Here is a 17,762-nt window from a genome sequence, read left to right on the forward strand (position 1 = left end):
AAATTCTAAGAAAAAGCCAATGAAATATGACCCAAACAGGACTCGTGATTTTGACATTCTCAACAAGTGCTCCCCCAGCAGATATATATGTATGTAGGCTATGAGCATCTCCGCATACGACCTTTCATACCAAACCCACTGCCATGTTATAATTTCTTTAAATTTTAAATATTGTAAAGACAATAAAAGATGTGCAAATTGCAGCAATTATCATTACATCATAAAAATACATAATGAAAAAAGGCATGCATAAAAATGCAAAGATTTTGCCACGTAAGATTTCTAATCGTTTGAAACGACAAATTTTATTTTTGTTAATAATCATACATCAAAAGTATTAACAAAGTGTATTAACGAAAATAATGCTATAACTGACGAATTCTACTAAGTTCAAAGCAATTATATTTATATTTCTTTTAATTTCAATATGTCTCTTAAAATAATACAGTGGAATATTAGGGGTACGTAAATAAATATAATGAACTTCTCTTGATAATTAAAGACCATAGCCCTAAGATTATAACATTGCGGGAGTCCAGTAAATTACAAAATGTAAAACATAAATAATTCAGGAAATGTATATGGCGGATCTGCTCTGCTAATCCACAGCTCTCTTCAACATGATTTTAAGTTCGATAACACTATTTATGCAACTATTTCCTCCAAACTTAATTTACCATAGTATCAACTTATTTATCTCCGAACACAAATTTAAGCTTAGATCAGTTAGTCAACACCTTTGGTAACATTACAACTCCAACAACTAAATCCTCACTGGGGATCCTCATTCAGGCTGTCCGACCCATTTTTTAACTCATGGTACATTTTATCATCTTGACCACACTTTTTCCTCTCCTAAACTTTCAATTGGTTCTACCTGGTGTGTCCTTTCTGACCTTCATGGAAGTGACCACTATGAGATTTTTATTACAATATTCTCTGAAAAATCCACAGATCATGTTAAAACACACCTTAAATTTCATATTAAAAGAGCTAATTGGAACAAATATAATGATCGTATAATATTTTATAGTAAATCTCGTCCAGTAAGTTCAGAGGTTAATAAAGAAGCAGCCAATATATAAAAGGTAATTCATCAGGCCGCTAATGAATTTATTCATCTTATAAAAACAACTTCAAGTCTAGTAATGTACCCTGATGGAACAATAAATTTGAAAAATTGAAAAAGGAACGAAATAGATTGTGCAAGATGTCAAGTGACAATCTGTTAGATTTTACAAGAGCAAATGCTAAATTTAAGAGAGCAATGAGAATGTCAAGCCGTCTGGCATTGACAAATTTACAGGAGAAATAAGCCCTTTAACACCTGTCTCCAAAATTTGGAAGAATATCAGACGGTTTAGCGGGTTGAATCAAATCTTCAAAGCAAAATATAAATGAAATAAAAACGTTATACAATAGCGCTATTCGAATTTAATCTGAATGTTTTTCGTACTACACATGTTAATACCATGGTCTTTGAATCCAGATCTCCCACAATAGAAGTCCTAGGAGAAAATCCTACCAGACGTTTATACAAAAACTCACTATTTTGCGCGGAAACGCCAAACTCGACTCTAATAAAAATAATTTAAAAACAACAAGTTAAAAACCCGTTAGTTCGGACGGGCCGAACTTTGAATACCCTCCCCCATTTGGAATGAATTTGAAAAATTTCAAAAAAAAATCCTTAAAAATTATGTTTAAATTTTAAATAAAAAAATACTACAAAAGCATTGTTTGTCATTAGCCATTACCATATTCTAATTCGATAACTTGAAATATACGGCAAATGTAGCTAAAATCATCAAATTATCGTATATAGGGAGGTACCGTTATATCGGAGCTGTGTGAAGACCTTGACCAGCCAGACAATTTTCTGTCAGAGGCTGTAGTATCCCCTGCGAAGTTTAAATACGACATCTCAAACAATATCGGTGGGTATTGTACCTAAACTCGTCAAAATACCGAAGATAGGGAGCTACCGATATATGGGGCCTATACGAAGACGTGGACCTGCACATAAAATTTTCTGTCTTAGGCTGTAGCAACTATTACGAACTTCAAATACCGAATTTTTAACAATTCCTGTTAATAATGTCGCTAAAATCATCAAAATACCGAATATAGGGAGGCACCGTTATATGCGGGCCATACGAAGACGTGGACCTGCACAGACAATTTTCTGTCTTAGGCTGTAGTATCAGTTTAGAACTTCAAATACCTAATTTAAAACAATTCCGGTGAATAATGTCGCTAAAATCATCAAAATACCGAATATAGGGAGGTACCGTTATATGGGGGCCATACGAAGACGTGGACCTGCACAGACAATTTTCTGTCTTAGATTGTAGTATCCATTACGAACTTCAAATACCAAATTTGAAACAATTCCGGTGAAAAATGTCGCTGAAATTATCAAAATACCGAAAACCGAGAGGTACCTTTATATGGGGGCTATATGAAAACGTGGACCTACATGGCCCATTTACGAACTTAACCTGCCTACTGGAAACATAAACATGTGTGCAAAATTTTAGCTTTCTATCTCAATTCGTTCGAAAGATAGCGTGATTACAACAGACAGACGGACATCGCTAAATCGACTTAGAATTTTACGCTGATCAAGAATATATGTACTTTGTTGGGTCTGACACGAGTATTTCTAGGAGTTACAAACGGAATGACAGTATAAGGGTATAACAAGTAAAAAAGCAGTAAGTTTGAACTTTGAATACCCTCCACCATTTGGAACGAATTAGAAAATTTTAAAGTGCTCACAAAGAACCCCTTGTGTACAAAGAACCCCTTGTGACCATTCCGTTGAAAAATATGGCTAAAAACATCAAAATACCGAATATCGGGGGTGCCGTTATATGAGGGCTATACGATATCGTGGACCGATAGAGCCCATCTTCGAACTTGACCTGCCTGCAGACAAAAGAGAGATCTGTGCAAAATTTTAGCTTCCTATCTTAATTCGTTTATACTATAGCATGATTACAACAGACTGACGGACTGACGTCTTAGAATTTTACGCTGATCTAGAATATATATACTTTGTTGGGTCTAAAATGATTATTTCGATGAATTACAAACGGAATGACGAAGTTAATATACCCTCCATACCTTTTTTGGTGGAGGGTATAAAAAGAGAAAGCAGAATAACATCGATAAATAATAGAATTATTAAATATTGCAATAAAAACAACTTACTTTTAATTGTTAAAATACTACCAATATCCCAACATTACATTAGAAATTTCAATGACTGTATATTAGATGAACTCAGTTTAAACAAAAACCCATCAACATTAAAAGAGACTTTTTTCAGTTTTTTCAAGAAATTAAAAACAAATATTTTAATTATAACTTTATATATACTGACGGGTCAAAAAAGAATAAATTAACTACATTGAGCATTACAACAGAAAATTCCATGTTCTTACCAGAACAAAATTAAACAATATTTAAAGTTGAAATTTTTGCCATATTTAATGCAGTTAATTATGCCAAACATTGCAAAAAGAAATACATAATTTGCACAAATTCCATAGCTTCGGTGACAGCAGTGAAAAACATTAATAACAATGCTTACTATCCAAAGTATATAAGAACAAATCGAATTAACAGTTCAACCTTAATATAATTGATGTGGGTTCCCACGCATTGCGAAATTAATAGAAACGAATTTGCGGATCAATTGGCTAAAGATGTCCTTGATGCCCCAATTACAAATAGTATACAACTATAATTTTAGAAATATCTGACAATTTTTGAAGACAAAATTAAACATTAGTTTATTAATCGATTTTACAAAAAGATAAATTGAACTAAAAATACTATTAAAGATTATTCGAACGGGAAAGTTTTTCGACATCTGGAGCGACTTGATGTTACAAAACTGGTACGACTTAGACCAGAATATCTCAAGGAAATTATATCAATAAAACGATACCTTCAACATTTTGTAATTTTAATCGCGTTTCGATCGAGTATTTTATGGACCTGTGTCCTATGTTTGATTCAGAAATGATCAAATATCTTATAGACACAACACTAATCTGATTCTTTTAACATCCCTTAATGTTTCATTTGGCCTAAGAGCTTCGCTGTCAAAGTATCTTATCATTTACATTTAGCTTTTAATTATTTTAGTTATAAGTAAAATTAACAAATAAATAAGGTTTACAAATGGTACAACCACCACCTTAACATCAAATTTTAAAATTGTTGCTTTGATTAAAATGGCCATTGATTACGATCTTACATATAACTACATCTGCAGGGGGATTGTCGAACGTCTCTTTCTGTTAAACAAATCAATATGTAACATGTCGAAACAGCCAGTAATAGCAAAATGCCAAAAAAATAAGTAGGGACGAATGCTTCCATTAGGAAATAGGTGAATACCCTAATCAACTTGTCGTTTCATTAATAGTTCACTTCAAAAAATAATTATTATGTAACCCAAGTATCTTTATGAAAAAAATATATCGCATGACAGCATTTGCCAAGTGAGATATCTGCCCTTAATTGCAGAATTCTATGTCTAATTTTGCTCATTAGATTTTTTATCTTTTCGGGAACATTATTAAACATAAAACATTTTCCGGTTAAGATTTATGCAATTAAAAAAGGTGTTGTGATTTTTTTTATATTCCATTAGAAAAAATGTTACATTATTCATTTGTATGTAATATTCCATTCTGGAAAGAAAGAGGAACAATTTAAATTATGATATCTCTTCTATAATTAATGAAATCCCAAAGTTAAAATTGTAGAGGATACACGTAAAACGTAATAAATCCTGTTGCTATTATTCAATATTAAATTAATGTAAAGTTTATTTAAGAGTCGTCTGTAAAAAGAATATAAGTAAGAAGTACGTTGTATACCAATATATATACGCACAAACCTAAGAGAAGTAATGTTACATAAATACATGTATACACATCGCCTTTAACTTTTTTGAGCCACCACTATATAAAGCCACAATAGCTGAAAAAAAACCCTCTCTACAAAGTTAACTTATATACACAGATGTTTTTCCTATTATCTGCATGTTGTTGTTATTTCAATAGATACGGTAAATGTATTCATTTTTTTCATTGATTTATAATCTGATTTTGCAATTTGTGGATAGCAATGAAGAATGCGTCAAAATAAAAATGTAATAACAAATTAGAATTCTCAGAAAAGAGGGTTGTTGGTATCCTCCCTTTTTTAGGTTATTGAAACAATATTTATGATGAATGAATGAAATGTTCCGTAGACGTTGGTATAACTTCTTCGTTTTCCAATAAAAATCCCATTATTAGTATCTATTTCAATATACTGAAGAAATCCACATTCAATTCGGCATTAATTTCTAAATACTTTAATATATTTTCTACCCACATGTCTTTATTTTGTAAGTGAGCAACTTAATGGGTATGGCATAACTATCAAAAATAGCATGTCAACGGCTTACAATGACCCCCTGTAACAGCTCAGCTCAATGGCCAATATTTTAAACAGCTGAGCAAAATTTTCTAATCAAAGGTTCTGTAGTTTCGAATCCGTACCATTTAGAAAAACATGCTGCAATGGTTTTAGTTTTGTCCACCACATGACTTATAAATATTATGTTGATAAATATTATAGGACCAAACTTGTCGCTCAGAAGATGTTGGGGAGTCAATGCTTTGCCGATTCACAATTTCCGTCCCTCTGACATAAATCGGTACTCGTTGACAACATTCGTCGCCCGAACGATTCCTAATTGACATTTTAGGTTTTCAATATTTCAAAATACTTTCCGTATCTCACATATAACCTACCTACATATGTATCCCCAATTTCAATGAAATTTTAATATGTGATGGAATTTGGTCTAAAATTTTTTTGCCAAATCATTTTGAGGTCGGTTCGGTTCGGATATAGCTCCCATATATATTTTCGACCAATTTCATGTATCATCAATGCATCAAACCAGCAAACGAAAACAAACGAACCGATTAATGTACCCCTATCACGAAGACACAAACTTTTTTTCAATCGTTTTGTAATCCATACAAAACAATATCACAAACATTTCAATGGCAGAAGTACACAAACTGGAAAAGTTTGCAAACGTTTGCTGTGCGAAATGATCACTGGTACATTAAGATTTGTTATACCCTCCACCACAGCATATATATTCTGGATCAGCGTAAAATTCTAAGACGATCTAGCGACGTCCGTCTGTCTTCGGTAATCACGCTATCTTTAGAACGAATTGAGATAGAAGGCTAAAATTTTGCATACATTCATAGTTCCACGTTTTCGTAGAGCACCCATATAACGGTACCTCCCGATATTTAGTATTTCCATGATTTTAGCGACATTATTTACCGGAATTATTTCAAATTTCGTATTTGAAGTTCGTAATAGGTACAACAGCCTATGACAAAAATTTTTTATGCAGGTCCAAGTCTTCGTATAGCCCTCATATAACGGTACCTCCCGATTTTCAGTATTTTGATGGTTTCAGCAACATGATTCACCGGAATCGTTTTAAATTTCGTTCTGGAAGATCTTAATGGGTACTACAACCTTTGCCATAGGTTGTTGTATGCAGGTCCAGATCTTCGTATAGCCCCCATATTACGGTACACCAGAATTATTTCAAATTTGGTATTTAAAGTTCGTAATGGGTACCCAAAATTTTGTATGTAACCAAAAATTTGGTATGCAGGTCTACGTCTTCGTATAGCCCCTCTATAACGGAACCTCCGATAGTCGGTATTTTGACGATTTCAGCAACATTATTCACCGGAATCTTTTAAAATTTCGTATTGAAAGATCTTAATGGGTACTACAACTTATGTCAAAAAATTTGTATGCAGGTCCACGTCTTCGTATAGTCCCCATATAACGGTTTTCATTTAAGTGGTAGTTTTCGATGTCCGTCTCTCTGTTGTAATTACGCTATCTTTCGAGCGAATAGAAATATAAGGCGATTACAAACGTTTCCATAAGTTTATTTTTGTTCGCTGCATCAAAAACGCTCTGTATGCCAAATTTGAAGGAAATTTAGAATTTTTAACGAAATTTGGAACGAAAATTAATTTGCCGAATTATATTGAAATCTGTTTAGATTTGAATGTAGATTTGATTTGAAATACATTTGGAAATTGTGACAGAATGTGGCTAACTAAGCTAACAGTAAAAAAACTACACAACAACTAAATTAAAGCTTCGTATATTACATGGGAGTATGTAAGTTGATATGTATTGCTACATAGAAACCAATAGCTAAAAAATGCCGTTTAACTTGAAAAGATTGCAGTTTCCTGTACAGTTGGCATTTGCTATGATAATTCAATTTTCAATGCTTTCTCCTTAGGTCATTACGTAAGAAACACCCTTGCATGGAACTGTCAATGTAGATCTAAGTTTTGATATAGTCTCCATATAACTGATTTGTATCACACTTTTGGAAATTTTGCAATTTGAAGTTCCTAATGGGTACTACATCCTATAGCAGAAAATTGGACATATAGGTCCAAGTCTTCGTATAGCCCCCATGCAGCTGTACCTCCAGATTTTCGGTATTTTGATATTTTGGCGACATTATTTATGGGAATTGTTTAAAATTTCGTATTATAAGTTCGTAGCAGGTGCTACAGTTTAAACACATGGGAGAAGCAGTTATTAAGAGTTTCCTTAACGATTTTTTGCTCCTAATCCAAAGGTATAATTGTTATATTTATACCCTTCACTATATTTTGCAGGATATTCTACGTTAGTCATTTCGTTTCTACTCTAATAATAAGCATATCAGACCCCACAAAGTATTATATTAAATTCCTATGTCCATTTAGTCTTGTATGTCCGTCTGTGGAAATCACTCTTTCGAATGGGATGAAGTAGGTGGATATATAACTGTTTCTTCAGATTTAAAATGTTTTGGCGAAATGAGCCATTTAAAAAAAAATTGCTGTAAGTTTGTGTTCCCTATGTGTAGGAAACATCTTTCCAAGGAACTATCCATGTAGATCGAAGTTTATGTAAAGCTCCATGTAGGTGTACCCCTGATATTCGATATACTCTACTGACAGAAAATTGCTTATACGGGTTCTCGTCTACGTATAACCCCCACAAACGGTACCATCCCTATATTCGGTATTTTGATAATTTTAACTACGCTTCTCTACAGTACCATAGGGACTCGGAAACAAACGTTAGTTAGTACAACAATCTGATATTTGCTAAGAATCAATGGGTGATTTCTTAACATCCAAGTTTCTCTTGCCGCTCCTTGTTATGATGTAATTTAGATGCCTAAATGGTGGCGGCTTGTCAATTCAATCATATGTTCTTTGTAATTTATGTCTCGTACTAAATACAATAATTGATTTTGTTAATCCAATTTCACAATGTATATTTCATATATATTTGTTAGTATACATATTCTAATACTGTTCACTAGCACAACCAGGGGCGGAATGATAAAAGAAGAACGTGTAAAAACTAACTGTAAAAAACACAACAGGGAAAAGTGTTATGCAAAAATTTAATAGTTTTTTTCTTTGAATGACTTTAAACTGGTTTCGTGGTTGTAAATTGTACACAATCAGAGTCAACTTTTTGCTTCAATTCAAAAACACTTGGAGAACAAATTCAGGAACAAAAGTAATTAGAATGGGCTTTTTGCATCGATTTTAAGTATAGAAAAAATTGTATAAACATCCATATAATAAAACTCGTAAAATGTATATAAAACTTGTTTAGTGAGCCGATAAAATAATCTATAATATCTAGAATATATGCAAAGTTAATGCAATTAATCAGTTTTAAATTAATGTTCAATGTAGATAACTACATAGTAAAATCGATTAAACTGGTGTTTTCCAATGTTAGCAAGTGGTTTTAAACATTTTATTTTTAGTGCAAAAAAATTTAAAAAAAAAATTATATTGATCTAAAAACCAAATGGTGGTAGAAGCAAGCTCATTTTGCTCGTTTTTAAAACGTAAAGTTCAACAAAGATAACTAGTGCTAGTGCACTAGTGCTTCCAATGTTATCAAGTGATTTAACGTATTTTATTTTTAAGTCAAAAAAAAAAAAAAAAAATTAAAAATATTTATCTAAAGCTCGTTTTTCTCCATTCTGTATAAAAGGGTTTAAGTAATATACGTAATAATTTGTAACTACCTTGAAAGTTGAGTGCAATGTTAGCATTACTCTCTCCATGCTCATTTAGAGCGTTGCAACGATAATTGCCACCATCTTCCGTTGTCGGATTCTGTATTTCCATTGTTAAAACGAATAAATCCTTTCCACGACTTTGATGCTCCATTTTAACTCGTGCAGAATTTTCGATTTTTTTATCCGCTCGGTACCACGATATTTGTGGTAGGGGATATGCCTCTAATATGCACTCCATAATTAAAACATCTTTTTCCTGTCGTATTGTAGGCTTTTTGGGAAATCTTGGCGATATTGCGTCCGATATTCTGTCAATGGTCATATAATAGCAGTTTTTTTCTAATTATATTGAAAAACCACTTACTTTTTTGAAGATCCCTCAAAATTTAAATTCAGAGTAGTAGTTCCCTCTCCATGAATATTTTTCGCAGTTACTTGATATTCACCTTGATCACTTGGGACAATATTTGTGATTTCCATATAAGCCATATGGTACAATTGCTGATCCAATACCAGAGATATTTTGTAGCGGCCGCCATTTAGTATTTGTTCTTTTCCATGATACCTTTTATATGATGTTTTATATTATATGAATGTAGGTACTTATAATAAAGGAGTTAGAATTGATTTCATTGATTATAGCTTCCTTTTAATATGTAGCGTTTAACACCTTCCTTTAAATATTTAGTATAAGTAACGATAACTTGTTTTAAATTAAGAAATAATCACTGCAGCATGCAGATTAAATAAAATCTTCGTATTACAATGTGTATACTTCGAACATTCCAAATATATATATATATATATATATATATATATATATATATATATATATATATATATATATATATATATATATATATATATATAGTACGACTTCCTGAATATACACTTTTTTGAATTTTAGGTAACGGTATTAGGGAAATCCAATTAAAGAGAAAATTTAGATTCATTTTAATTGTTGAGTGACTTTTACAAACGGGTATCTTGTTTTATAACCAAATGTTTTCGAAAACTTTCGTTTTAATTCAATACGAAATAAATTCAGTTTGTGTTTTTATAATTGATTTCTAATTGAAATGTGTCTTGGATCGAAAACTGGAAGGGAAACTTTTGTTGTTTTTACACAAATTGGTCTCTGTCAAGTTCAGTCACGGGCTTTTGAACTGTCAAACAATATACAAGAAAAACGTTAAAAAATTCTTACCCATTTTTTTGTTAATTATAAATGTTAGTTAAAATCTAACATCTAACTAACTATCTAACATTTCGCAAGGCGTTTTTAATAATTAAAAACTCACATTTAAGTTGAATGCGCTATTTCGCAAAATATTTACAGTCAATTGACCAAATATTTTTCCGATAAGAAACATGTTTATATTTTTAACTTTTGAAATTTCATCTGCGTCAACCATTAAACGACATTGACATTTTGAAGCTCGATTTAAAGAGTTGTTTTTTTCAATATCGAAAATCTTTAGTGATATTTTTATATACCCTCTACCATAGTGCGGATGGTATATTATGTTTGTCATTCGATTTGTATATTCTTAAACAGCATAAAATTCTATGTCGATGAAATTGCATTAACAGATCCAGGTCATAGTAAAAGCCCCAAGAAAACGATAACTTCATATTTTCGGCGTTTTTATGATTTTAGTAGAATTTTTCAATGGACAAAATTTGCAAATTCCCTTAAAACAGTGAAAGGTACTCAAATTTCAGATTGGCCGAATTGTGTTTTTCATGTTTTAGATGAAAGAAAGAGATTTAAAAACTTTATCGGGAGGAAAACTGCGTTAATTTCATCATATAACTAGTGTTTGATGCTGTAAACTGGGATCCTGATGGATCACATTGAATTAGGTATACATTGGCTAAGATTTTCAAAATTATCACTGACATGTAAAAAATGTATGCACCTTGTGCCACTAATCGGAATTTAAGAATTTATTCAGACTATAATGCAGACGGTGCAACATCTTGGGCAAATCGAACATGAAAATCGTGTACGCATCAAATACCAGAAAATATTCGGTATTTTGATGATTTTAGTCACATTTTCTAGGTGTTCTAAATGTGTTTTCCTCAATATTGCCACAATATTTTCTATATAGACACGAGTTTTCCATTAGCCCTCCTATAACGGTTCCTCCGGATATTCAGTGTTTTGAAAAAATTTGCACATTTTTAAAGGATATGTTCAAAATTTTACCTCCTGTGACCAGCAAAACTATGCAATAGAACATTTGGTACTTGCAAAATAGTCGAATGTCGAATTATACACTTGTAATAAAATCTTTTATTTGTCTCAAGATATTTAAAAACACATAATTCTTAAGATTTTGGCGCTGAACACATTTATTAAGTTTATATTTAGCACAGAAATCGCAGTAATCAATGAATCAAGCGGGAAGTATTTAACGACTTTTAATAATGAACTATGGGCTTAGTTCTATTCATACCAAGTGATTGTTGGCTTGGGATCACCAACACATCTACATTGAAACACAACGTTTCCATCGTCCATCTGGCGTATAACTGGCCTTTCAGTGAATGTGGGCTTTATGCCATCGTTCGGTACTGGAGCTTCATCGCCTACGATTTAAAAATTTTAATATGCATATATCTGTATATACTTTGTAGATATGCTAAGAGTCTCAAAAGAGAGTAACGATTTTTAATATTTATAATTTTATTGTAATTTGCATTTACTCGCTCTTGAGACACACTCTATAGATGGGTACATACATACAGTTCTGGTCGGACAGTCATAATAAAATGTCAATGCAGTAACAACAGTATTTATATTGTGTATTTTATTTTTTCTCTGCAATATTACTATTATTTTTAGGCGTTGGTAAGCGTGGTAGGCACAAACAATCATTGTTTCTTTGGCAAAATATTGTGTAAAATTAGGCTATTGAAAGAATATCTTTTAACGAAGTAATTTTTACAGTTAATAATACGATGCAAGAAAGATAAGTGTTTTGTAAATTTAAAGAGTTTGGAATTATGAATCATGCCAAATAATAGAGGTAACCTGTATCAGAAAATTGTTTTTTTCTACCCCAACATGTATCTTATTTTTTGTCGGTAATGCTTATCTATCGCATAGAGTCGTAATTTCATAAAAAATGGAAAAACATATAGCGATTCAACCTAATTCGATAAAATGTTGCTCGCATATTTCTATTGTCAAATTGAATCCAAAAAAAGAAATGAATGTTTTAATAGTACTAGGTCCACATTTTGGTGTTGCCCCCATATAAATGGCCTCAAAATGTACTCTTTTTGGGGCTGTGGAATTACAATACTTGGCCGTTAATTAAGAGCAGAATTAAGGATTTTGATATGTCCACAATTTTAAGTAATCTTCTCAAATTTGAAATTTTTACACAGAGCAGATTTTGTGTAAAGTATGGGTTGCTGTAGGTCAAAACGTAATTAAGAAATAGTCTACCAAGCTACAATAATTCATTAACAATTTTCAATAATTGTTCATATTGGAATTTCAGCATTTGAACTTTCACATAATATTTCTCATATATTTTTAAAGATTAAGACATATAAAATGATAAATATATTTCCATACTTCAAACATTTTGGCTAGAACGATTGTATGACTAAAATAACACTTTACATTATTGTTATTCCATTTGTAACACCTCTAAATATCAGTCGTAGTCCGCAAAAAGTAAATTTGTTCATGATCAGCATAAAGGCACGATAGTTTGTAGTATGTCTAAGATACATGGGTCCACGCTTCGGTCCATATAACGGTTCCTCCCGATACTTTGTATTTTGTTGATTTTATTCACATTTTTCAAATAGATTGTCTTAAATTTGGTATTGTAAAGGTTTCTACCTCTGGGGGCTGAACATAGTCTATATTTGGTCACGTTATAATGTAGGCCCCACATATCGGTACGTAGAAATATTCGCTATTTTTTCAATTTAGACCACATTTTTAATAGGATTTGTTTCAAAACTAGTATTTACAGTTCATAATAGATCCAACAAGCGGTGCCCAATTATTGTCCATAGGGGTCAAGTTTGGGGCAACTCAATTAGCTCTTATATATATATATATATATATATATATATATATATATATATATATATATATATATATATATATATATATAATTCGCTGTCGGGTACGCAAAGATTCAACGGAAGCTTTTTTTACATAACGCATAACTCCTACGGATTTCGAAACATTGATGAGCTGTCGCCAGAATTTTGGATTTTTTAACGGATATTAACTAAGTAGGTTATGGATGCGCATTTTCAAACAATTATAGAAAAATAACAATAATTTAAACTTATTAGGAATGTTGTCAGCTTGTTCACGAACAAATCTGAAACAATTCTTTCGCAATTATAAAAAATCATCAAATCAAAAGCTAATATTGCATTCATTTATGAAGAACATAAGAAGAAATTCAAACGTTAAAGCATTGTCCACCTCAACATCTACATATGATTGATCAAATTCTTCATTTAAATGGAGTCGCATTTGATTACAATTTTATGTATGTCATGTAATATGTAGAAATTGGAAAGGGGCGTGGTACCTCCCATTCGCCACCTTCTTTAAAAACGTTTCATATTCTAAACTAATGAACGTATCGATTCAAGAATTTGTATACGGTATTGTGATATTTTCGCAATCGATCGTATCCATTATTTTGGGCACTGATTGGACGACCACCCGTAGCGTAGTGAAGGAACAATTGGTGATATGATTTTTATACTTAGTAGGGATAACTCCAAGAGTTACAAATATGAATTCATATTAATCGTAAACTGTTTGATGAGTGGAATAAATGACCTCGCTCTCATTTTAAAATCTATATGATAAACAATTGGACATATTGGCGGCGATGAACATTGAAAAATAAATTATAATGAAAAATATATTATTATGTATGTCAATTTTGTAATGTGAAAATAGTTAAAACGAAAAAGATAATAAGGTCGTGCCAAGAGTTCAATATATTCTGAATTTGAAAAGAATCGGATCTAAATTGGGGAATTTAAAGCCAATTGGGGAAAAACTGAATTGATGACAAATATTCTAAATAATAATATGCACAGAAAACCATCTATCTAGAAATAAATGTATTCTAAATTTGATAGAAATGGATCAAATAGGACCCACCTATTATTTGTAGAAAGTTTAATTTGCTTTGGCCACCTTTTATTTGTAGAAAGTTTCATAAGCTAGAAAGAGTTGTTCAATCTTTCTATTTTTGTCCAATCCGACGAGGACGCAGCAACACTGTGCTACAAAGCCAGAGGGGCGACACGGTGCCCGAAAAGGCATTTGCTAAAAAATCTTTTTTTTTTTGTAATTTGATTATATAGTAAAAGTGACTAGAAAAGTTGTTTTGATGACGTCCAATTAAATTTTTAGAACATTAATCATAGAATTAATAATTATAATTCGTAAAATATGTTAGACATGCGTAAAATAGAAGATTTGTCAATATTATCTTGCACAATATATTCTCATTTTTCAAAAATATAAAGCTTTCCGATGAACACGGGTTTACAGAGATGGAAGGTTTTTAAGGATTTCTATCGAAAATTCGATTTTATATTATGTCAAACAATTGTGTCATATCTTTTGAATCATGGCAATTAATGGGATGTCTTCAAAAAATTGATACAGACAACCTCCTAGTATATTTTTAAACCTCCACACTAAATATTTCTGAGCCAAAGGTGAATATGTGCTATCTCTCTGGCTTTCTTTTCTTATATATATATCATATTTCAGAAAACACCAACTTCCGCCTAACAAGAAGAATGTTTAAGTGAAAGCCCTAAAATATTGAAATAAATACTTTAAAGCAAAGCACTAATTGGCCGGTTTTTAAATACTTAAGAGTTTTGTTTAATTTTCCAACTGACTACCATGTAGAATTTTTTTTTTTTTTTTTTTTTGTAAAAATCGTAATTCATTTGCATTTAAAATGTAAATCATATTATAGGGTTCCGAATCTCTAAACGACTTTTAATGTAAGGAGAGTGACTTCTTTTATTCTCATGAATCTTTTTCGACAATCGAAAACAGCTTCAACCCATGAAATATTGCGTCCATTTGATTAACGAAACGCAGAGAAATAGGATAATAGTGTACATTTATTTTGAGAGGATTACACACTAGTTTTCCGTTTGACAACTTCATGTGTGTAGTTACTGATTGTATTATGTCCCATATGCCACATGAAAATACTTTTATGCTGAACGAAATCAAACATCGATGCAGGTCTTTATAAATACTTACTGTCAAAATTTAAGCTAATTGTGGCGTTACTTTCGCCTAAGTCGTTTTTCCCGTTAACTTTATATTTTCCAGCATCTTCAACTGTAACATTTTTCAGCTCTAGGGTAGCAAAATAGGAATGACCATCCTTTTTGACGCTAAGCTGAAAAATAAAAATTGAAATGTACTTATTTTGCCAAATTTAATAGTGTTATTATTTTGTAATATTTTTTTCTAATATAATATCCAAATAAAGAATGGATATAAAACTTCATTTGCTTGGAATTGTTGGAACAAATATGCAAAGTGTGACGAGTACCAGGTGGTGGAATGAAATGAGTAAGCGGTATAGGGATTATGTTTTTAGACATTTCTGTATATATATATATATATATATATATATATATATATATATATATATATATATATATATATATATATATATATATATATATATATATATATATATATATGGGTGACATGAAAAACCTTCAGCCTGCTGTCATTTCTAAGCCACTCGTTCGACAGCTGTTCCAGCTCATTACATTGTTTACAAGCGTTATTCGTGATGCAATTCAGGCGTGATTTCTTTATATTTGGATGGAAAACCACAAGTGACTATCGTTTGAGCACTCCAACATTTAAATTTGCATAAATCTCTTGTGTCTCGTACCATCGCTCATTTCCGTGATTCTGATAAGTAGCCCGACGTCAAGGAAGTGGATGGAAGAAAACAGCAACATCCGCACAAATGGTTCGAAAAGTAAAGAAGCGGCTTTATCGAAACCCGCGTCGCAGTGACCGAAAAATGGCTCGTGAGTTGAACATATCGTAATATTATTGAAAAATTAGCTTGGGGTAAAGCCATTGGAATTCCAAAAAGTGCAAGAACTTACACCGCAACAGAAAGAAAATAGACTCAAAAGACCTAAAGAGGTCAGCTAAAAATGTGCACCTTCGGTTGGCCACCAGAACTCAAACGCCGGCCATGGTGATAGTGTGAGCCATAACAGCCGATGGTCCCTCTCCGCTGGTACTAATCGACATTTATACCCTCCACTTTTGAAATAAGGGTATATTACATTTGTAATTCCGTTTATAACATCTCTGAATATTCTTCGTAGACCCCATAAAGTATATATGTATATTCATGATCAGCATAAAATTCATTTGACGTAGAGCTTCAAAATTTTCAACAACAATTTGTAAATTTCTATCTAGGATGGTTAGTATTGAAAATGGTTAGTATTGTATAGCGCCCATGTAGCGGTATATCTCGATATTCGAGATTTAGATGGCTATAGACACATTTTTCCACGGACTTTTCTAAAAAATGGTATGTGCAGTTTGTAATGGATTTTAGCTTTTGTGGCGGAACATTGCATATATAGGTCTTCGTTACGTATTGACCCCATATAACGATACCTCCCGATATTCAAAAATTAGACGGTTTTATCCACACTTTATCACGGATTTGTCTGGTCTGGGTCCTAATCACGATTATCCATGATATTTTTTTTTTTATTTGTTATTTAAGACTCGCAATCCTCGTCGTACAAAATTGTCTCTAACGGCCCAACCCACTTTATTGTTTTTTTAAAAAGTTCAACTGCAGTATCCAAACGATCTTATTGCTATTTGTAGTTTGAAGTGGAACACGTCTGAATCCTGAAACTTTTATATACACATATTAAAAGTTCGGCCCAGCCGATCTTACTTGTTTCTATTAACTTTGTTCTACAACCAGCTGAACCCTGTGCGCTTCGCTACCTCTTTTGCTTTTATATGCATTCAAAAATTAGTTAGCCAAATTCTGATACATAATCCAAACTTCATTGAAATTTGACATACAGGGCGTGTTTGGTGCAACAACCGATTCAATATAATTTTACAAATATATCCAAACCTTTTTCAAATAAAATCTATATCCAAATCTAAACAGATTTCATTATAATTTTCGTTCCAAATTGCGTTAAACATTCCAAATTTCCTTGAAATTTGGCATACACAGCGTGTTTGATGCATCAAATACATGAAATCGGCTGAAAATATATATAGGAGCTATATCCAAATCTGAACCGATCTCAAAATTATTTTGCAAATAAATTTTTAGACCAAATTCCATCATACTTTCCATATTTCATTGAAATTATTCCAAGTCTGAAGATTTTCCCTACAACTCTCCTTGGGGCCTACATTCGCACAGCTCGGACCGTAGGCAGCTTTTCCAAGTGATTTCTCTACAACTCTCACTGGGTACGCTCTCAGCCCGAGTTGCTGTTAGAGATTTCCTGGAAGCATCGGTGCTTC

At 32.0% G+C, this 17,762-nt stretch overlaps 1 protein-coding gene across 16 annotated transcripts in view; it reads right to left on the reverse strand.

Annotated features, from left to right (window-relative positions):
• LOC101893720 (twitchin) overlaps window positions 1-17,762 on the reverse strand; it is a 147,374-nt gene that overhangs the window by 96,909 nt on the left and 32,703 nt on the right. For 14 of the 16 annotated variants that reach the window (XM_059126969.1, XM_059126961.1, XM_059126966.1 and 11 more), the window contains 4 exons: window positions 15,474-15,615; window positions 11,641-11,773; window positions 9,540-9,740; window positions 9,182-9,483 (listed from right to left, as the gene is read on the reverse strand). In XM_059126969.1, the coding sequence (XP_058982952.1) occupies window positions 9,182-9,483; window positions 9,540-9,740; window positions 11,641-11,773; window positions 15,474-15,615 (778 nt within the window). The remainder of the gene's footprint in view (window positions 1-9,181; window positions 9,484-9,539; window positions 9,741-11,640; window positions 11,774-15,473; window positions 15,616-17,762) is intronic. The other 2 variants (XM_059126971.1, XM_059126968.1) reach the window with 1 other exon arrangement.

This window comes from Musca domestica, unplaced genomic scaffold (genome assembly GCF_030504385.1).
Source record: "Musca domestica strain aabys unplaced genomic scaffold, Musca_domestica.polishedcontigs.V.1.1 4, whole genome shotgun sequence".
Taxonomy (NCBI): Eukaryota; Metazoa; Arthropoda; class Insecta; order Diptera; family Muscidae; genus Musca; species Musca domestica.